This window comes from Xiphophorus couchianus, chromosome 18 (genome assembly GCF_001444195.1).
Source record: "Xiphophorus couchianus chromosome 18, X_couchianus-1.0, whole genome shotgun sequence".
NCBI classification, from domain to species: Eukaryota; Metazoa; Chordata; class Actinopteri; order Cyprinodontiformes; family Poeciliidae; genus Xiphophorus; species Xiphophorus couchianus.
Genome location: NC_040245.1, coordinates 16,843,126 through 16,865,841, shown reverse-complemented (window position 1 = coordinate 16,865,841; position 22,716 = coordinate 16,843,126). Strand labels below are relative to the sequence as shown.

Below are 22,716 nucleotides of genomic sequence, written 5' to 3'. Positions count from 1 at the left end.
ATCATGAGAAAATACTTCATAGATAAAATTGAAAAAAGGAAGAACAAAACAGACACATTTTCATTGACCGTCATAAGCAGGTGTGGGAGGCCTCCAGAGAGACCCTGACAATGTACTGTTAAAGGGAAGTGACATCTTAAATACATAACCCTGATTATTAGAAAGAAGGAGGAGCAAAAAGCTCAATAAAGAGTAAAGCACTAATAATAGACACCGCAGCTAGTTCATTCTTATTAAATGATCTCATTAAAGCCTAAATTTAATATTAAAGGTGGTAACTCTAAGTGTCAGTCTCAGAATCCTTAGTAATATATGACAAAGAGGCATCTCAGTCCAAGTGATGTCTATAATTGGGTTCTTTAAAATCTGTATTTAACAGTTCCTATTAAATACATTGTTGCGCTGCATTGTGTATTATTCAGAGCAGAATTACCATTTCCCAGAATAATTTTAAGGTACAGGAGGCAATAGCTGAAGTATGGGCAATGGACTGAGCTTATATATTGTTTTTCTATTTGTAATGACCACTCATAATGCTTTATCCTAGAGTAACAATCAGATCATTAGGATGCTTTGCCAATGAAAACAAAGACATACAACAGTAGAGAAAGATGAAACTATATCACTACATGATGTCTACTTCCTATTAAGCCCGGTACAAAAACTGGACAATCCTTCATTCAGCCGATCCTAAATTCCCCTTTTACATACTTTGTATGTACCTAATCCTACCAGCTTTAATATAGTTTGATTATGCATCTTTATAAACAAATTATATTGCTTTGATTATGCCATTAAAAAGCACAGCTAATTTGCCATTTGCTATGCTTAGACAGGTTTAAATACCTACATTTGTTTGTTTCTGACTTCCTGTAAATTTTTCTTCTGTTGACACTACATTCATGTAAAAGCATAGAAGCAGCATGTCTGCTGTTCTGTCATTTGGTGTAATTAATATAAAACACCTTCCTAAAACACTCTGAGCAGCAGGATGCAAGCAAGAATTTTCAACACAACAAGCACTTGAGATCTTTAATTTTCAAGCAATATTGTGGCTTAATTTTTGCACTGCACTATAAAACAAAACTAAATGCCACAAGTTACATTATTATAAAGGCAATATTTGGTATCTTATTCAATTTTAGAAACAGTTGGAGTAATTATTGCGTCTCTCTTGAAAATACACAGCAACAAAACAAGTTATAAACTTTTGCTTCAAATATTAGTGAAAATACTGAAAGTGTGTATATACTCAAGGTTATCAGACCAGCAGATGCATAGTTGTGCCACTCTGCAACAGATGCTACCGTACAACACAGGCTCTTGCTTGACAATACCACCAAACATAACACAAAAGGATGAACTAAATGAGATATTTTCCTGGTTATGAAATTGTGATTTGAAGGTTTTTGTCTAGTGCAGCTCCAACATGCTTCATCTGATTGAAGTGCTCTTCTGAGAAATCTGGATTTGTAGGGTCAGACGGTCCTCTGTACTCCCTCTATCACACAGAGAACCGAGACTAAACAAATACGTGAAGCATTTTATGGATTTTACCCCATGTGGTCCTTGCATGTACTTCAATATGGTCAAAGACGACTGCTAGGATACAATATTCACAGGTAGCTATATTTCAAGTGCCATGCTGTATATTTGACCAGATAAAGGGACTCTTTGCTCTTGAAAGCAAGATGTGTTTTTTAAAGCTTACAGGGATTGGTTCACAGAAGGGAAAAAAAGAGGAACATGAGGGTTAATCATGATCATTATCATCAAAATATTTAACAGTAATGCGGAAATCCTACGTTGCCATCTTGCAGCCATGCTCCATTTTTACAGATGATTTTGCAAAATGACCAAACCTAGCAGGGTGCAGGAATAGGTGGGAGCTTCTGTAAATCCAGTTTCTCCTTCAGGTGCTGCATGGCCAAGGGGAAAGCTCTCAGTGTGAGCTGACCAGCTGCTGCACTGTGCAGGGTGACAAGTGACTAGTAAAGGGAGGCTGAGAGGAAGGAAAACAGGAAACATGAGGCGATGTGTGAATGCAGCAGCACTGTAATGCTGAGGCATGGTCACTGTGGCGAAGTCCCAGAGGGGTGGAGGTGCTGAAGGTGGGGGTGGAAGGAGGGTACAAGCACTCAGTCAGGCTTCCTGTCTTGGCACACCCTGCACTGCCCATTTCCTGCTTGCTGAAAATCGCCCCTGCCTCTCACTAGCCCCTCAGCACCCCCATTCTACTAAAGCATTTGCTCAGTCAAGCCTGACAGGCAGCAGCTGAGACCAAACCCTGTCACCTCGTCACATTTCATGTCAATCTCTTCCACTCATAACCTGCCAAACGTAGCTTTAAAACGGAGCCACCTTTATAAAAGTTTCTTTCAAACCAGCTGTGTGTAGCAACAGGTTTGGGAGGGGCAATACTGCAATGGTATCTGTACAGTAGAAGAAAACACTTTCTCTGACATAAAACTGACTTTTACAACTGTAACTTTTCAAGGGGCAACAATATGTATTTTCCAGGCACATAGTGCCACTTTACAGCACTATTAAGCATATCTGTTACATTTAGTAGTTAGAAAAAAGGTGTATATATCAATAGATAAGAAATTTGACTTGGTAATTTGGTGGCTTCAAATTGGACCTCTGTCTCTTTAAGAAGCACTAGCTCTTAAATATTCCCCCTTTAAAACCTTTAATCTTTTGTCCAGCCTGTTCCTAGTCAATATAGAGCCTTAACTGTAGTAAAATAATTAACATAAAAAATATTTGTGAACTTCTGACTGTACACCACACTCAGTGCATGGTTCAAAATCAGGGTGGCCGACTCCAGTCTTCAAGGGCCCCTACCCTGCATGTTTTAGGTGTTTACCAGCTGCTCCTCACTGGTCATCAGGTTCTGCAAAGGCTTCAAAAGGAACCATTCATTTGATCCAGGAGTGTTGAACCAGGGATATGTCCAACACATGCAAGACACCGGTTCCAGAAAGCTGAACTCGGCAGTTCCTGAGCCAAAAATTCCTTCCAGAAACCTGCGATTGATCTTATGCTGTTTACCGCTGCTGTTTATTTTATTGCTCTAAGAAGGAGGGCATGGTCTGTTTCAAAAGTCTGAGAACCACTGGCCTAAAAAGAAATTTCCCTGCCCACAAATGCACATTCATTTCATTGAAAACATACCAGCGATGCCGACATGGTTGATCACACTTGCAGCCAAAAATAATCTCCACAAAGTAAAACCCTGCGCACAAACACAGACTTCTCGTCAAAACAGGATACAGCACACTGTAGCCGGCCTGAAGTCAGACACAGCAACATAAATTAATAAAAGCATCTGGGAATTAAACATACATATATTTTTAACCAAGATGATACAGGTATCTTGGTTATTAAAGACAAGAGGTTCAAGATGTAAGGAATCATGTGATTGTGATCTTATTGTTTAAAATCACGGTGATGATATATCAACTGTGATTAACTTTATGCCTAGTTAACATGGCGAGATTATTATGCATATTTTTGCACCGATTTCCCCCTTCCGACAATCAGGATTGCTCTTAAGGTCATCTTAAAGAGATATTCCTGCTGTGTGTGTGGTGTGCTAAGAGTGATCTGGTGCACTCGCTTTATTTTTTCTCTGTCAAATATAGCTTACAAACTATCGTTTGGCCTTAGGAGATTTTGCGAGATTTTCCTGTCTGACATCTGAACGTTGGTGAGTGAAATCAGTTTGTATGTGGTGTGTTGCTCCTGCTGTGTGGCTCAACACCACACAATGTACAGCCAAACATGTTATGACTAAGATATTTTTTATTGTCGTGTGTGGTCTCTCAGATTTGGAAAATTGGCAGACAATTTTAAGATCTTGCCCGATGAGCTAATCAAAGGCACTCAAAATATTCTTCCTACACTGTCATTTTCCCAGTGTACTCACATGTTTACGCAAACAGACCAAGTTTGCCATGATTTCAGGATGTGAAATAAACCATCCATCACTCTAAAGATATTCTGCTGCAAACACTTCAAAGTCTGTCAACATGAGCTGCTTGCTTCCCAGTGAATCCATCAAGCATCCTCCACTCCATTAATAACAGCGTTCTGTGGTATACCAGTGGGATGATGACGTCTCATAAGAGCCTATTAGGAAAAGCTTGAAAGCTCAAGGCTGTTTGGTGCACCAGGCTGCTGTTGCTGGGGGCAGAGGTGGAGGGCCACAGCTGGTCAAAGGCAAACACTCATATGCTAAAGGTTGGGCTCTCATCCCCCCTCCCGTGGCAGTTCACATGTCGTTTCTAACAGGACAGCTCTCCGCAGGACAGTGTGAAGGAGACTGACGTTGTGTAGCTACAGAGTTGCACTTCCTGCAGGACCGGGGAGACATGAAGAAATGTCATAAAGGAGACGCCTGTGAAGATCTCCTCAGTAGATGAGTTCCTGACTGCTTAGAAAACAAATCACAGGGTATTCTGTGTGTGTTTGAGTCCACATTTTCCTGCAGAGTCAGATAAAACTTGTGGTTTTGCTGGCAGCTATTAAAAAAAACAATTTCTTGTTATAAGGGCAAATAAATCTGCTTATCAAACTGCCAGCTCAGATTGTCAGATCTGCTAAAGAAATGTTTGGATGTGTCTTATTGATGACTTTTCCTGGTACCTGGAAAAAGTCTTTGTCCGATATGGATCCATAGCTAAAACAATTTCTGATTTAAATCAGTGAATGTTTATTTTCTGGATTCAGAAAACTATCCAGCTCATGAGTATTACACCATATTTAATTTATGAGAACAATTGGCTTTTTGCATGTGACATCACTTTCTTCAGAAAGTAGCCCACACTGCAATGACGGACGTCAAAACAATGCATGTCAACTTCTGTAAAGCTTGTCATAAAAAAGGCTAATATCGCTTTTACTTAGTTAATTTCACTGTAAAAATGGGTTTAGGATGCAGAGAGATAAACTAGCGTGACTTGAACGTGTAGAACCATGGCTCTATGCTCTGTTCAATACTCCTGTCCTTCACTTCACATGCACTTTGTCGTTCACTTTCGACGACATCCATCATGGCGCCTCAGTGTGACTAAGTAAAGTAGTTGCAAAGAGTCACCATTTAAGAATATTTTTGAAAAATCTAATCAAACCCATCACAGATTTAGTCCTGGAATGAGCAAATATTGTAATTTTCAATATTCTTGGCAAAAAAGATTATGACTTATGTCAAAGATCAGTTTTGTTTTTAACCAAAATAACAGTAATATTAGACTGAGACTGCTGCTTTTTCTTTTCAATTCCATTAATGAACATGCATTTGAGAATATGACTGAGTACAGTTACTGTCTGCTAATACGGTAGCATGATAGTACAGTTGCACTACTTAATTTTGCTGACTTCCGCTGTATGATCATAATTTATTTTTAGAGCAGTATTGCTGCTTGTGGGGCTCTGACTCTGGCAGGTGTGTCAGCAAGTAGGTTGGGGAATATTTCAATTGTTTTAACTTGATGTCTAATCATGAACACAACTCCCAGAGGGCACAATGTCAATTTGGACCACCAGTCCAACGTACAGTCTTCAAAGGACAAATCAGTACTTCCTTTCTTACATCAAAGTAAGAGTCTCTAACATAAATACAACAAGGTCTTCTCATTTTAACTATGAAACCTGAAACATTTCCTCCATGTCTTATTGACTGAAATTTTTATTTATCCTAACCATTTCCTGTGTGTGTTTCCACTGCGGGGTTCAAAACAAGGTCATGCATGTAAATCATACCCACAGGAGCAGGTAACTCCACCCACTGCACCAGTGTTGATAAAACATGTTGTTTGGCAGATCGGTGTGTGTGAGAGTGGGTTCCCATCGAAACAATAAAACCTCTCAGTTTCAATATTAAAAAACTATTAGAAATGATTGAGTCAGAGCAGCTACACTTTAGAACTAGTATTAAAGGGAATAGATTATGCAAAATTCACTTTTTGCCCGTTCTTATACTTCCTATTTGGGTCTCAACTGGTTCTAAAAACATCCAGACATTTTTGGCAATAAATTCACGTTTTATGGTGTCTGGAAAATGAGCCGTTTCAAAAACCAATTGACGGGAACTGTGCCCTTAGCTAATAACCCGTCACCTAGCAACCCTAGCTGAGCTTCAGCATGCTTGGTCAGCTGGTTTTACTGCTGCATGATGTACAATGGCTACTGGAATGAAAAGACAAGTGTTTTGTAGCTGATCTACCATCCAGAAACCACTTGTTGCAGCAAGCTCCACTTCTGCTTTTCAAAGACGTATGGCTGTATAATTCTGCATCTGTTTGCAGCCATTTTTACATGCAAGTATAAATGTTGAGTTGAGGGATGGGGTGAGTAGCTATTCAGTTGGATTTAAAGTGCTAAGAGGCCCTAAAACAGCTCATTTAAAAAGTGAGCAGACTAAAGTCTCATTATCTAAGAATGATTTTGTGCAAAAAATGTAAGCAACATGTTTTGTACAGTCCACAGACTTATCCTAACTTATCCTAACCCGTTCAAGGAAGCATAATAAGTCATCTTTAAGTCAGTATAAAGTCCTTGGTGACATATAATTTTAACAATGTTAGAAGGTGCTTAGACAATCTACATTCATGTTTTCCACTTTTAAAGCTCTTGGTAAGGATCATGAGTGTTCGACATTTTAAAAACAGAATAAAAATCACTAGGCTGAATGAAGGATCTTTGAAATATCAGAAAAGTTAATGAGATGTCATCTACATCTGTAAAAAAAACAAAACACTGATACTCTGCACCTTGCAGGTTCTAATGAAGCTTTCCTGAACATTGACATAATTTGTATAAATCCATCAGTACCTAAAACTTCTTTTCAATGCAGCTCAATTAACATACTGAACAACCCTTCCCGGATTTTTAACTCTGCACTGATTTAACAACGTAAATGAATTAAGGGAATGTAAGTTTTCCAGGAATTTGAAATTTGGCTGAACTTTGCTTTCATACTACTGTGTCTCACTACAAGCCAAAAACAGCCAAAACACAGGGGCAGAACAAACAATGCAGTTAAGCTCACAGGACAGCCTTGGCAGCACTGATAGACTTGCAATGCTGAAATGCTTTCCTCTGATAGAGAGAAGTTTATCTGAAGCCAACAGGCCGATTGTATCTGAATGAATCTTGACTAAGCGAGACGCTGCATCTTTACACCTACGTCATGTCTGGGCTACATGCCCCGGCTGCTTCATGTGGGCAGCTTAGTTTCATCTCGCAGCCAAGAAAAATCAGTTTTTCCTCCTCGAGTACAACTTCATTTATGTATGCCGTTTCTTTTAAAACCTTTTCTGAGTGACTCCTGGTTAGGGATTACAGAAGTACAGGTGGGTGGCTTTGCTCCTACCCTCCCCTCCTCACATCCACACAAGGGCTAAAAGTGAACCCATCCATCCATGTTGGGCAGTGAAAGGCCCGTCTTGTTGCCTAGGGCTTACATACACCTGCTCCAACTGTGCACTCCGGGAGCTTGGCCAGTCTGTGAGACACTTCAGCACCTGTATCCATGCCAATTCAAGATGTTGTCACTTTCCAGCCACTTTCGTCCCCCTGTACTCTGAAACCTCTTAATGAAATCCCCTGGAAACAATTCCATTTGAAGTTGCCTAATTAGACTCCACCTGTTTGTAATTAGAAAAATTGTAGGAATCCAGCTTTTCTGTGAGCAAACAGAATCATGAAGACAGAGGATCAGAGCAGACAAGTCAGGGTTAATGTTGTAGAGATGATAAAAGCAGGGCTAGATGAAATAAGATGGTTTAATCCACTGTGTGAAAATGGGAAGATGTATGGCGTAACAGTAAACCTACGTTCCTACCTAAACTAAACTAAGAGAACTTTGAAGAGAAGCAGCCAAGAAGTCCTTGGCAACTCAATGGAAGCTGCAAAGATACACAGCACAGGCCTACTAATGACAGGACTACATAGTCATGCCTCTACAGAAGAATGGTCAGAGAAAAAGTTATTGTTGAAACCAGAACATTAAGGGTCTAGTTTTCAATTTCCAGCAAGCAAAAGCAGGTACTCGGGTCTGAATAGGTCAAAATCGAGTTTTTTGGTGCCTACATGACAGATATTATGTGAAATCAAAAGTTACCACTACATATTACCCTGAACACACCATCCCTTTAAGAAACTAACAGCTGTGGCAGCAATATTCTGTGATAATGATTTTCATCACAGTAAGAGTTGGTCAGAGATGGGATGGTAGATGGAGGTAAAGACAAATAATCCCTACAAGAAAAACACATCAAAAGCTGCTAATGATCTAAAGCTACCGCCAGAACTGCAATGGTTTGCATGAGCGTACGAGTTAGCGTGATCTAGTCAAAGTCCAGAACAACAACCTATTAAGAAATTATGACAAGATTTGAATTTGGGTTATTTTACAAAGAAAAACTGGTATTAAAGTCAGTCTAGCTATACAAAGATGGCAAATATAATTGCAGCTGCATTGCTGCGAAAGGCAGCTATACAACCTAGTGACTCAGGAGGAACTGATTTCAAATGCACACCACACTATACAGATTTTTTATTTGTTGAAAACAATTTGAAAACCCAGCTTTCATTTACCTTCTTTTCGCCTATTATGTCTTGCTTTGTATGGATGTATGACAAATCCTCAATAAATAAATAATAAAGGGATGTGAATATTTTTTTGTGAGCCTTAATCATCCAGAACTCTCAGCTTGGCTAAATATGGACCAAAAAAAAAAAAAAAAGATTTTTATATATACAAAGTGTTTTGAGTTACTTTTAAGGATCCAGTAGTTAGCAGATTGCACCTAAAATAAGCTTATAAGCATTTTCTCCTTCCAGCACAAGAGTAATCTTAATTTCTGCTGTGTAAAGCTGCACATTTAAAGGTCCAGATGTTCAGATTTAAAGCTTCTACACCCAGTAATAAGAAGCTGGACCAGCTCAAGCATTTCTCCTACACAACAAACACCCAAACTTCCCACGACCAGCTACAAATCATCAGCAGACAACAAGTCCCTGCTTGCAGAGAGCCATCTCTTACATGCAACCAGCCCTGATCCTACATGTGTGGAGCAGGACTTATTTCTTGGACACCACGCAAAAAAAAAACATACATACATACATTTTCATCACAAGGCTGTTTCCCTTTAAATATAGCCTGTTCATTGAGAACTTACTATTTTGCTCAGATCCATGGTAGTCCGTCCAAGCGGTGAGCCAGGATCTTAAAAGCCGAAGAGGAGTACTGCTGGCTTCCCTTTTCCTCTCTTTTTAAAATCCGGATTAATTAGCAACGGGAAAGCGACTGAGGCAAGAAACGCATTTGGGAGGAGAAGAGGGAGGTGGAGCGGCCCGTTAGCTCAACATGTGTCCTGATTTGGTATGTTTAAAAAAATGTCCCTATATCCTGTGCTCCCTCCCACCCCTTTCTCTTCCGCGTCCCTTCTCCCCTCTCACTGCGAGCCCAACGCGCTCCCTGATCGGCGAGGACTTCCAGCATCCGACCGCCGAGAAGCAGAGGCTGTGCGCCGGGGAAAGCGGCGGAGGGGTGTCGCTGATGCTAGCCGCTCAGCCTCACAGTAAAACCCGGCAGCGACTCACCGGGTATCGCCCCTCATAGCGGCCAACACAGAGACAGGAGGCTGCCTTTATTTTGCAAATAGCCCGCTCCCTGGTAAGACAATAGTAGCATGGAGCCTGCGGAGTGGGATGGCTCAGTCCCCGAGGGTTCCCAAGATGGGGTCCGGGGACCACCGAGGGTGTCCGGCTAGGAAAGGGGAGGACGGGGTGGAGACAAGAGTTCAGGAAATGAACCCAGAGTAATCTTACATAATCAAATCTAACTCAAGACACAAAAATAGTAGGATTATCTTCCACTTAAAAAAATTAAAATTAAAACTTTTCCTAAAAAAACAAACAAAAAAAGAAAAATTTAAAAAAAGAACCCACTCCCCTCCTCAGAACCCCCCCCCCCCCCCTCCCACATTCTCTGTATTCACACACTATGCATCTACTACAATAGTTTTGATTGTTTATCTAGACTCAAAATACAAACAATATCTTATATTCTCAGCTTCTAAATAAAAAAGACCGCTGATTCAGATTGCATTTGAATTTTAATCAAAGCCCATCCAGCTCTAGAGGTCTTGGGCTGGACAACAAGACTTCTGTACTTAAACGTGCATCAGATTATTATTTTTCAGGCAAAACTGAAGAGGCAGCTTTTATTTTGACAAGGGAGCTTTTATTTTGCAGTGCTGTTTCTGTTTGCTGAGGCTGCCCGCACCAATGTCATCTCATGGAGCAATAACGTCAACTTCTAAGTAGGGCTGGGCGATGCAACTTAAAAATAAAGTCTCAGATTTTATGATACCAAATTCAAATTTGATAGATTTTTTTTCTCACTTTCTTTTCTTAAAAAAAGAAATCACAAAAGAAAGAAAAATATTTCCAAAAAACTGGCTTTTATTTTAATCATTCCTTCTGTCAATGCATCGATTGATAATGTTGCTGTTTACAATACTTCACTGTCACTACAACATCCAGCCAGTTAGATAAACTTTCACTGCAGCAGATGTTCACATCTGACACAGACTACAGTAACAAAGCTGCCAAGGGTCACAGAGATTACTGAAAGCAATAATGCTACAGAGTCCAATGTGCTAATATTTTGCAGCCCTATTCTTAACCATTTATTTCCTGACGTCAAAGGTAAGGGCGCTCTGTTTGTGTAGACCAGCTCTGTTCTCAGCAACCACAGCTTGAATTAACACAGTACAGGCTAAACATACGGGGAAATACAATCACTTTTTTTTTTACAGCATTCTTACAGATAATTATTTAGAGAAAGATAAGTTCAGTGTGAGCATTATTTCTGTCATCAGCACCATATAGAAGTCATACTTGGAATTTATACACCATATTTCTGGAATAACTAACTTTAGTAAATAGTCTTCATAGCAACCCGTCTGACACTTTGATAAAATAATTTTCCCACTCGTGGTGACAAAAAGTAACTTAAAAAGATGAAAACAAAAAAAAATTTGGCTAATGCTTAATTTACCCTATGAAGGCGATTCTGGGTAAGTGATGCCCCCATCTGGTCAAATTGAGATGGTTTCAATTTTGAGACCATGAATTGCAGTACTATTCAGAGTCTGAAGGTTGTGACTCTGAACCTTCTGTCACAACCCCAGAATATCAAAGAGCTTTACATACACAGAAAGAATCACAGCTTATAAAAAAAGGAGGGGATGGGGAAGAGGACAAATTCTGCTCCAGAATATTCACTATAACCAGAGTAAAGCTTATCATTCTAAAACAGAAACATCCTTAAGAATATTTTATCTTTGAGTTGCATCAGCACCATGCCATCTTTAATTTTTCAATTTTAGACACAGACCGGTTTATTCTGATATAGTAAAAACCATCATCAACTAAATTCTGGGTCATTCATCAACTTGCAAGGTTTTTTAAAATGCAGTCACTGGGGCACAGTGCTCAAACTCATCAGATTTCTGCAGATCAGTGCATATTGGTAGAAAAAGCTACACACTTAAATCTTCGGCAGCAGTACATGCAAAACGACCTTAAGGCTTGGTTTATGAGCGACAAACAAAAAGAGTTTGACTGATATCTGAGCACAAAACTGTTCTACATAAAATACTGTCAATTGCTAGCGTTATCTACAGGGCAACCATATCTGCAACATACTGGAGGATTTGTGGAGCGGAAAACTCTCACCCACCTCTTCAAGATGCAACAATATCAAGCAGTTACATTGTAGAGAGGCGGATTGAGGAAAACTGTCATTAATGAAGAACAAGATCAGTCTTGTTTTTTGAAGGTGTTGCATGCCAAATGTCTGTCTGCACATTTATAATTTCCTAGTTGAGTTAAATGATGCTGTTATTTTGTGATGCATATTTGTGAAATGAAAACGTGTGTACTGTGAAACATGAACACTTCAATGAGATCCACCCCTTTCTTTAGTCTTACCATCAGGCAATGTGACCTAACCACGTCTCCAAAATGACGAAAGACGAAAGTGAGATAGAGCAAGACCTCTAACAGATAACAGGAAGGCTGAAGATATTGCAGCCAAATTGCTCCCTTTTATCTGTTTATCGAAGCATTCTGGACTTCAAAATCTTGGCAACTTTGGAAATTTCAAAATCAAGGTACAGAACTACAACCTTCAGTTACAGGAAGACAGCTGTTTAAATAATGCTAGCCAGGCTAGTCATGCTAATGATTAGCATGAAGATAATATTCCTTTCTTAACTCGCTCTCTCTTTTTTATTGTATATTTTTTACAGCAACTTCTCTTTTATATACAGTATTACTTTGCCTTTACTTCTGACAAAAAGGTTTCGAAAAAAAGATTTTCAGTGCTGTTCTTATGTCATATTACAAAAAAGAAAAAGAAATCAGGATCACCTGAAGTTGATATTGATAATTAAAACTACACCAAAGCAAGTTCTAAAATATAAAACAAATAAAATATATAACATTTACTTTCATTTTGTAGGTTAACTGTTTTCTAACATTGCATGTTTGCATTTGTATTGTGTTGTCTCTGTGTATATTCTTTTAATTCTGCATTTTTATATGCAGAACCACAGTCTTAAAAGAATGGGGTTGTGTTTACTATTTACACCCGTATATAATGAAGATCATAATAAAAACAAAACGGACAAAAATTGTTTATATCTCTTCACCTGCAAAATCTAATGAAATCCAATGCAAAAGCAATTTGGGACTTTACCATTTTGTTGCAATTTTAAAACCGATGGGGAAAAGACAAGAGAAACATCCTGATGTAAGCAGGAACATAACTAAATCTAGCTTGATTGCATCAGTCTAAAAACTATCATGCACATAACTTTGGGTTGGCATTCGACCTCGGTCTGAGATAACAGACAGAACACACTGAGGCAGCGTAAAGCCAAACAACAAGTCGCAGGGATCCATTTTTAAAAACCTTGCCAGCCTCTCCTGCACAATCATCAAACAACAGCTGACCAGCTGAGGCCAAGCCAGCCACCATGATCATTATGCTTCTCATTAGGCCGCCGGGAATGCTACACATTATACTTCGGGCCACTCAGCAGACCGCCTAAAAACAATGCCAACTATTTTCCGCTGAGTCTCTGCACTTCCTGGTACGGCGTGGGCCCTTCACCAACTGCTGTGCATTTCTCACATGCAGCTGTCCCACTGTGTCTCAGTCTGGCTTCTCACTCTCAAACACTCCTCCTTAAAGAGTTCACCCACCTGGAGCAAGGTTTAGGCCAATCTCTCACAATGTTTAGTCCTCAAGCATGTCTTCAACTGTAGACTACTTCAATTGTTTTTTTGGAAAAAATTATTTACATAGATAAAAACTTGTTTTAGTGTTTGCATTTCTCACATTTCATTGTTCAGTTATATTATACATAAGATTTACCCCATAAAACTTGGAGGATTAACACCTAAACACCAACTATAAAGTCTTCAGGAATGCTAACATTTTAAAAAGACTTAAATAAATAAACAATTCTTAGCCTGGTGGGAAACACTGTATATACTGTACATACACCATGGCGACTAGAACAGATTTTTACACTAAAACTGCATAATATAGCCTTAACTATTTACATGTTTGTTGGAACTGGATAGAGACTGGATGAAAGGAAAGAAGGATGGCTACATTCTTGGAATTGATTGGTTGGCTGGGTATGGAATAGGCTGGTTTCTTGGAATTACCCAGTTGGTTAGTGGGCTGGAATTGGATAGGTGAGATTCCAGAAAAAATGCTCCACCTCCCAATGGCCCGTTCTACGCTTCAATCTCAATTAGCACAGACCTGTGTTGTATTTGAAAAGAGTCGGGGCTGAAAAAAGACAAATGAGGGACAGCGGGATGATGTTTACGCTTCCTTCATGCATCACTCGCCTCACACTCTCTTTTCTCGCCTCAAGTCTGGTTTTTACACTTCGTAGTTGCACTGTTGCAGCTGTTGCAGTCCTGCTTCAAGAATGATTCACTCTGACCATCAGCGTTACTCAGTAAATCTAAAAAAAATAGTTATTTAATGAAAAAAAAAATCTGCAGACTTTGAGGATTTTCTGATTTTAATAATCTCCTCCACATTAATCTTCCTCAAGAAAACAATACCTGTCATAATTATGTGGGTCAGTTGCCTTTGTAAAATCAAATCTTTTGATTTTTTTTTTATTGGGTTTCATCAAACAAGCACAGCGTGTAAAAACAGCAAGTCTTATTTTAAGACAGTGGTCTCAAACTGTGTTCCTCCAGGGCTGGTTTCTTGCAACTTTTAATTGTCTTTTTGCTTCAGCACACCTGGCTCCAATATTAGCTCATTAGCAGAGCTCTGTAGCGCTCGACTGCATGCGAGTGAGGCAGTTTCACCATTTAATGCAAGTGTGTATGAGAAGGCACGTTTCAGGTTCAGGTAAAAGTTTCAGGATTCTGGCCCTCGAGGACTGCAGTTTGAGATCAATGTCCTAAGAACAGTTTATGGTGACTTCCAGTTCTGCATTAAACTCTTCATTGTTACATTTATTTCATTGTACTTGATACATTTCCTCATTTCAATCCCACTAGGAATCTGTCATCATCTTGAACTGTAATTTTCCCACTGAATATACAGTAGATACATGCACTAAGGCACCAGAATAGCAAGCTACGGACCTGGATGGTTGCTTGGTCTGATGGAATTGGTTGATTAGTAAGAATCAGATTGGCATGTGAATGGTTGGTTGGAAATGGATGATTGGTTGGTTTCTTGGATTTACATGGTTGGTGAAATTGGATGGTTGGTTAATTGTATGGATAGTTTATATACATATATATGTAACCCTGTCCGTGTGAGACGACACCTCGCTGTTCCTTAGACTCTGCGTTGTGTTTTCTTTAATGGTGGTTGTCGGAAGGAAACTTGAGGCATAAATCGGACACACACGGCGGTTGAGATCGTGGTTCAGACCGTTTATTCGGACCAACCGACAGCGCAGCGGCTTCACCTTCAGAATTCACAGCAAATACTGCGTGTCAATATAAGTCTCATTAACGCAGTTATTATTATCATTCTTTTCTTTTTTTTGTTTAGCAGATACAGCATATATTAAAAAAAAAAGAAGAAAAAAAGACAAAACGATACAAAACTAACTACTTGGACATTAAAAGTAACATTTGGCTACATTGAGGAGCTGGCGGTCAGCATTGCTTACCTTCAGAATTCACAGCAAATACTGACCGTTGTACTGCCAGCGCACCGTAACAGACGCCAAGTACGGTGTTCGTCAACGGACACACTTCACCGACTTCCACAACTCAAAGAACAAATCTAATATTTTGGTGGCATCTGCTGACATATTTAAGCCACTGCCCTACATCTACCCGTTGTTTCTTTGATGGCGTCCCAGTCATCAGACTAGACCCAAAACAACAATGAACATATAAATAAAAAAATAAAAAAACATGACTGTGTGCTGTGTCAGTGTAATGGCCAGCATGTACTCCATTAAGTGGAATTTCCTAAGTGTTTTACTGCTTTTCTGGCTTTAGCTTTCTCCCACAGCTTCCGTCCTCTTATTATCTTCTGTTGAGTGTCTTCACTTTCCACTACTTGTGACTCACAGGAAAATCTCTTTGGGGGTTGTCGATTCCTCTGCATGTTCCTTCTAAGAGCACTGGGTGCAGGGGCTGCAGTGATACCTCCATCTGTTATATGTTCCGTCCATCCATTGAATTTTCTGTCTGGTATATTCACTCCTTCCATTTCAGGCTGCTCAACCTGTTTATTTGTTGTCTCGCCTTCAACCTCCTCCACAATTTCCTCCAACGTTTCGGGCTCCAAGTGCTCCATCCCCTGCACGGTCACTCCAGAGGCTTGTCTTGTCATATCCTCTGTGTTCTCCACTATCTCTTCTGCCTGCTCTACTGGGAGGAACATACATTGTGTCAGAAGGTTCTGGTGGACCACCCTCTCAGTATCGCTGTTTTCTGGTCGCACCACGTACACAGGTATGTTGGGTTGCTTTTTCACCACTATGTAAGGTTGCGACTCCCACTTGTCCCCTAGTTTTTGCCGTCCCTCTACATGGCAGACTTTAACTAAGACTCTGTCCCCTTGGTTGAAAATTTGACCCTTTGCCTTCTGGTCATAGTACTTTTTCTGTTGACTTTTTGCCTGGTGAGAGGTCTGGTTTGCTTGGGCATATGCCTGTGACAGACAGTCATGAAGTCTCTGAACATATGCACTGTATTCTCCTGGTTTATTAGCAGTCTGGAGCCCAAAGATGAGGTCAACTGGGAGTCTAGGATGTCTGCCAAACATCAGAAAGTATGGCGTATACCCGGTAGAGTCATGGCGTGAACAGTTATATGCATGTGTCATTGCATCTAAGTGCTCGTGCCACCGAGGTTTCAGATGTGGCTCTAATGTCCCGAGCATATTCATGAGTGTCCGGTTGAACCGCTCAGTGATGCCATTGCCTTGTGGGTGGTAGGGGGTTGTGTGGGTTTTGGTGATGCCCATACATTTGCACAGCTCCTTCACTACAGCACTTTCAAAGTTGCGCCCCTGGTCAGTGTGCAACTTAGCAGGAAGCCCAAACCGGCAAAAGAAGTTTCTCCATAGCACCCTGGCCACTGTGTTGGCCTTTTGATCTTTAGTGGGATATGCCTGTGCGTAGCGTGAGAAGTGATCCGTGACCACAAGGACATTTTCCATTCCACCCTTTGACTTTTCCAAAGTCAAAAAGTCTACGCACACTAGTTCCATGGGGGCATTACTGTGAATACTGACCAAAGGGGCCTTGACTCCCGATGTTGGCGTTTTCCTGAGGCAGCATCTCTCACACTGCTCACACCAGATCTTGATCTCCTGGAACATCTGAGGCCAATGAAATCTCTCTTTTAACATCTGAACTGTTCTCTCAAAACCCAAGTGTCCGGAGTCATTGTGAAGAGCCTTCATAGCTCCCTCACGCAGCTTCTCTGGTAGCACTAGCTGTTCCACCACTCCTCTTTGATGATCGCGGCTGCGACGGTACATGATACCGTCTCTGATCACTAGCCTCTTCCACTCTTTTAGGAGAAGACAGACCTGTCGGCCACCACTGACCCTCTCACTCCGACTGGGTGTCACATTCCGACTTTTGTAGTGCCAGACAGGGCCAATAACAGGATCATCCTTTTGTCCTGCGCGGATCTCTTGCTTTGTCATGGCGGGAAGTGACTCCATACCTATGTCTCTGTATGGCTCATTAGGTCCTGGTGATTCTGGGTCCAAGTTGGCTGAGGTCATTGTGTTCTGGTTCGAAGAGTTGCCTGGATCTTGTATTGACTGATCAGCACCCTGTTCGGGCTTTTTAATGCATACCCGCAGAGGGCATGAGTGCAGAGTCTCTGTGACCTCTTGATTGGACATACGGGACAGGGCATCAGCATTTGCATTGCTTTATCCTCTCCGGTACTGGACATCAAAGTCAAAAGCAGCCAAACGGGAGACCCACCGTTGCCCCGTGGCATCCAACTTTGCAGAGCTCATGATGTATTTGAGGGGGTTATTGTCTGTTTGGACAGAGAACTTACGCCCATAGAGGTGGTCGTAGAATTTGTCTGTTACCGCCCACTTTAAGGCAAGGAACTCTAGCTTGTGGGCGGGATACCTTGCCTCTGTTGTACTCAACCCTCGGCTGGCAAAGGCTATGACTCTCTCTATGCCATCTTGAACCTGGACCAGGACAGCATCTAGTCCTTCCCCTGATGCATCTGTCTGAAGCACAAACGGTAGGTTGTAGTCCGGGTATCCCAACACTGGCGCAGTCGTAAGTCTGTGCTTTAAGGCCAGGAATGCCTCCTCACATTCCTCTGTCCATAAGAATGGTGGGTCAGATGCCAGGCCTTTTTTTCCCCTTCTTTTCTTCATTCTTGGGTCACCACCCGTGAGCCGGTATAAGGGAGCTGCCAGGACAGAGTACCCACTGACATAGCGCCTGTAGTAGCCAGCAAACCCTAGAAATTGCAGTACCTCCCTGCGGTTTGTTGGCCTGGTCCAGTCTTTGACTCTACGAATCTTCTCTGGGTCAGTCTGGATTCCCTCAGCAGATACCAGGTGGCCTAGGTACTGCACTTCTTTTCTCATCAACTGGCATTTAGAGGGTTTAAGTTTTAGACCGTGTTCCCGGAGCCGATCGAACACCAACTGCAGTCTGTTTAGATGCTCATCAAAGGTTTTAGAAAAGATGATAAGGTCATCCAGATATATTAAAAGTTGGGTGAAGTTCAGGTCTCCAAAACAGCAAGTCATGAGTCTCTGGAAGGTTGATGGAGCATTCTGTAACCCAAAAGGCATTCGGTTGGCCTCAAACAGGCCCATTGGTGTACTGAATGCTGTTTTGTGCTTGTCCTGCTCCGCCACCTCCACCTGCCAATAGCCTGAAGTGAGGTCGAGCGTGGAGAAAAACTTGGCCTGACCCAATGCTTCCAGAGCCTCTTCTATTCTTGGCAGGGGAAATGCATCTCTTGTGCTACAGGAGTTCAATTTACGGTAATCGATACACAACCGTAGTGAGCCGTCTTTTTTTGTCACCACCACTACAGGTGAAGCATATGGACTCTTACTGGGCCTTATTACCCCTGCCACCTCCATCTCAATCAACATCTTCCTGACATCTTGCCACTGTGATGGGGGAATCTTGCGATAGGGGAGCCTGAATGGCTTAGAGTCCACTAGTGGAATTTCATGTTGCACTGTCTTTGTGTGACCATAATCTAGAGGATGTTGGGAGAATACATCAGCATTCCTCTCTACCAGCTTTTTAAGAATGGAGCGCTGGTTCTCATCCTCGACTGCAGCTTTACTCAGGTTAACACAACAACTCGATATTACCTGAGTCAGACTCAGACATGTGTCTTTGGAGCTGCCTTCATAGCTTTGGCCCTGCTTTTTGTCTGAGAAGTCCATGACACCATCCACTAGGGACACATTGGCTAGTTGTGTGTGCGGCTTGATGGTGACTGGATGTTGAGACAGGTTCATCACTCTGACAGGGGTGCGTCCTCGTTTCACATTAGCAAGGACCTTGGCAACCAGAAGGTCTTGAGGAAGCTTCAGGGAATGGTGACCCTCAATCAGTGCTGTATAAGTCCTTCTCTGTGGGCCAGCTGTCACCTTGCACATTAAATCCATTTCTTTTCCCCCAGGGATGTGTATTTTTTGACCTGTATACACAGCCGGACCCACTCTGTCCTCCACATTATAATGTCCTGTGTCACCCACCTCCAAGAGGGAGGTGTACCATTCTGGATGGCTCTCTTTGACATGCTGGAGAAATTGTTGGCCATAAGTTGCTTGCAGATGGGTTCTGGAGGCCCGAAGAACATTAGTTCCTATCAACAGAGGGACAGACAGGCGATATTCTGAGTCCTCAACCACAAAAGCTGGCACATTTTTAAACTCTTTTTCCAACACTTTCAGGTTAATGCGTAGAACACCATGGTGGGTTACACTCTGACCGGCTGCACCTTCTATAGGTATCCGAGAGGGCTGTAACTTCTGTTTTTGAAGGATAGGGTGGCTGCACCAGTAGCTGTGGGTAATACTGGTTACCTGAGAACCAGAGTCAATGAGCGCTTTGCACTTCATTCCACTGATTTCCACCTCACCTTCGTTTCTAGGGCCCACTAGTGGAGTGCTCTCCCCTCCGTCAGTTATCTTTATGTCTTGTGGCTGGGGGTCTGGCTGCTCTCCCGTGGTTGCCCCGGTGACCACGGGCTCTACTCGTTTAAAGCCTGAGCAGGGTGGGGGTTGTTCCCATTCACCTTACTGGGATCTGGTAACACTGCCCTGCAGACTCTGGCTATGTGCCCTTGTTTACCACATCTGTGGCATGTCACAGTTGAGATTTGGGCTCGGATTGGAGGCCCTATGGGTGCCTGGACTTGTGGAGCAGGCAATGGAGCAGTAACTCTTGCTTCAAGGTAGGTCAATTTAGTCATTTGCTCTGCTTGGCAAAGAGCTAACTTTTTAACCAGTTCAGTAAGCTCTGACAACTCTGACACATGGGTGGTCTCTTCCACATTCACAGTTGGGCTGCTACCAGATGCAGTCTGAATCTGGGTGTGAGCTCGCTTTGATTTGTGGAATGACTGGAACTGTTTAGTTTCTTTGGTCATGTCTCTGAGCTCAGCCTGCAGCTCTCGAAAGCTTAAGAACCTGGGCTTAAGTGGAGCAATCCTCATGTATACCTCCTCATCATTAAGACCCCTTAAAAACTGCCGGGTGAGTTTGCAGTCCCGGTCTGGAAATGGCTTGCCTCCTCTTTGACTGTCCTCTACCGCTCTCAGATTAGCTTCCAGCGATATGGCATATGAGCAGGCAGACTCCCCTGGTCTTTGGCTCCGCTCATAGAAGTCAGCCAGTGGATCTAGGGAGCTCTGTGTGTCCCCATACTCAGCCCTCAGTTCTTCAAAAGCCATCTCAGGGGTTTGGTTATGCAGAGGTACGTTCAGGACTAATTTCCTGGCCTCGCCACTCAGATGACGCACCACAGTGGAAAATTGCAGGTGTGGCGGGAGCTCAATCGCTTCCAGGAGATATTGCATGTCCCGAATCCAATCCTCCACCAGCATCCTACTATCAGCATTACCGGTAAATATAGGAACACTTCTCACCTGGTGGGTCTGCAGGAATCCGCCGTACGCAGCCCGGCCGTGTCCGTAGAACGGATCTGTATGGTTGTGAGCTGCGTGATTCATAATTTGAGGGTTGGGCCTGTTTGAATGAACGCCCCATCGACCACTGACCGATGAATACAATGGAGCTTGGGGCACAGTGGGAGAGCCAGCATAACCGGCGGGGTGCTGGCTCACTGGCTGATAAAGGTCTGCTGGGTGTGGATAGATGGTTGCAGCAGCAGGTTGCTGCATAATCCGACTTCCTGTCATAGCCTGAGGTGGTAGGGAAGCTGCAGTCATATGCATGCCAGTCCAAGGTGTAGAAGTATACTGATCCACATAGGGTGACCGAATTGGGGTTGCGGGGGTGTGCTGTGTGTTTACTCCTCCATCATTGGCCTGGGGAACTGGGGTGTGGTACTGTAGCTGCTGGCCATAAAGTCCTGTGGGTTGACTGGTTGGCTCTGGCCTCGCTGCTGGTGGCTGGTTGCTGGCATCAGCTGTTGCTCCTCCTCCAGGTAGGTAGGTGTGTGGCACCCCTGGGGAGTCGAATCTGTGGCTCAGTACTGGTTCAGGGGTAAGTAGGTGGCTAGATGTTACTGCAGAGGGCATCTGCCTCATTGGGGTAACAGCATAGTCATTCATTATTTTCAAGGATCTCTTTTTTTTTTGTAGACTGCCAAAATGTATGTTTGTATGTGTACGTCCCCTTTTTAAGTGTTTATGAATAAATAAATAAATAAACAAATAATTGTGTGGCACAGTTATTTTGAATCACTCCCCAAAATTCCAGTTAAACTTATATAAATGATCAGAACAGAATCACAATATAATAAATATTTCAAACAAAATGTAATTATTTACTCTTTTTTTTTCGCTATGAATTAAAGATAAATAAATAATTAAATTATCTTAACGCACTCCCAAAATTCTAACTAGACAAAGAAAGGATATGATCACAATAGAATAAATATTTCAAACAAAATGTAGTTCACAAACAAATTTTTTTTTTTTTTTTGACTACCTTAAACAGTGCAATAAAAGTGACACTAAAATAATATGTTGCAGCTTTAGCTTCACACGCTAACTCAGATTGCCATACACTCAACAAACTACCAGAACGAAACCGTTGGGTAACCGGGCTGCTGGCGTTGTTGCCTGGGTGATCTTGAAGCACCACGATCCGGGTCACGGCACCAAAGATGTAACCCTGTCCGTGTGAGACGACACCTCGCTGTTCCTTAGACTCTGCGTTGTGTTTTCTTTAATGGTGGTTGTCGGAAGGAAACTTGAGGCATAAATCGGACACACACGGCGGTTGAGATCGTGGTTCAGACCGTTTATTCGGACCAACCGACAGCGCAGCGGCTTCACCTTCAGAATTCACAGCAAATACTGCGTGTCAATATAAGTCTCATTAACGCAGTTATTATTATCATTCTTTTCTTTTTTTTGTTTAGCAGATACAGCATATATTAAAAAAAAAAGAAGAAAAAAAGACAAAACGATACAAAACTAACTACTTGGACATTAAAAGTATCATTTGGCTACATTGAGGAGCTGGCGGTCAGCATTGCTTACCTTCAGAATTCACAGCAAATACTGACCGTTGTACTGCCAGCGCACCGTAACAGACGCCAAGTACAGTGTTCGTCAACGGACACACTTCACCGACTTCCACAACTCAAAGAACAAATCTAATATTTTGGTGGCATCTGCTGACATATTTAAGCCACTGCCCTACATATATATATATATATATAATTAGATGGTTGGTTAGTGGGTTTGAACTGGGTAGTTTGTTGGTTAGAATTAATTAGACTGATAAATAGTTGGTTGGATATAGAGCTAAGTTAGTTTCTTGAATTAGATAGTTAATTGAAGGGTTAAAACTGGATGGCTGGTTAGTTGTAATTAATGGTTTGTTAGAGTTGGGTAGCTGGTAGGCTGGTTGCGAGTGGATTAAAACTGGATAGACATGTGGTTGGACTGTTGACTGGAAGGTTCTGAGGTTAC

General features: G+C 41.9%; 1 protein-coding gene across 2 annotated transcripts in view; it reads right to left on the bottom strand.

The window, feature by feature from the left end:
- Nucleotides 1-22,716, bottom strand: part of hip1 (huntingtin interacting protein 1) — a 57,579-nt gene that overhangs the window by 28,926 nt on the left and 5,937 nt on the right. The window contains exon 1 of one of the 2 annotated variants that reach the window (XM_028045462.1): nt 9,189-9,709. The exons of the other annotated variant lie outside the window; for it this stretch is intronic. Coding sequence (XP_027901263.1) covers nt 9,189-9,206 — 18 coding nt within the window. The 5' untranslated portion in view covers nt 9,207-9,709. Of the gene's footprint in view, nt 1-9,188; nt 9,710-22,716 lie in introns of those variants that run through there. 2 annotated transcript variants of the gene reach the window in all.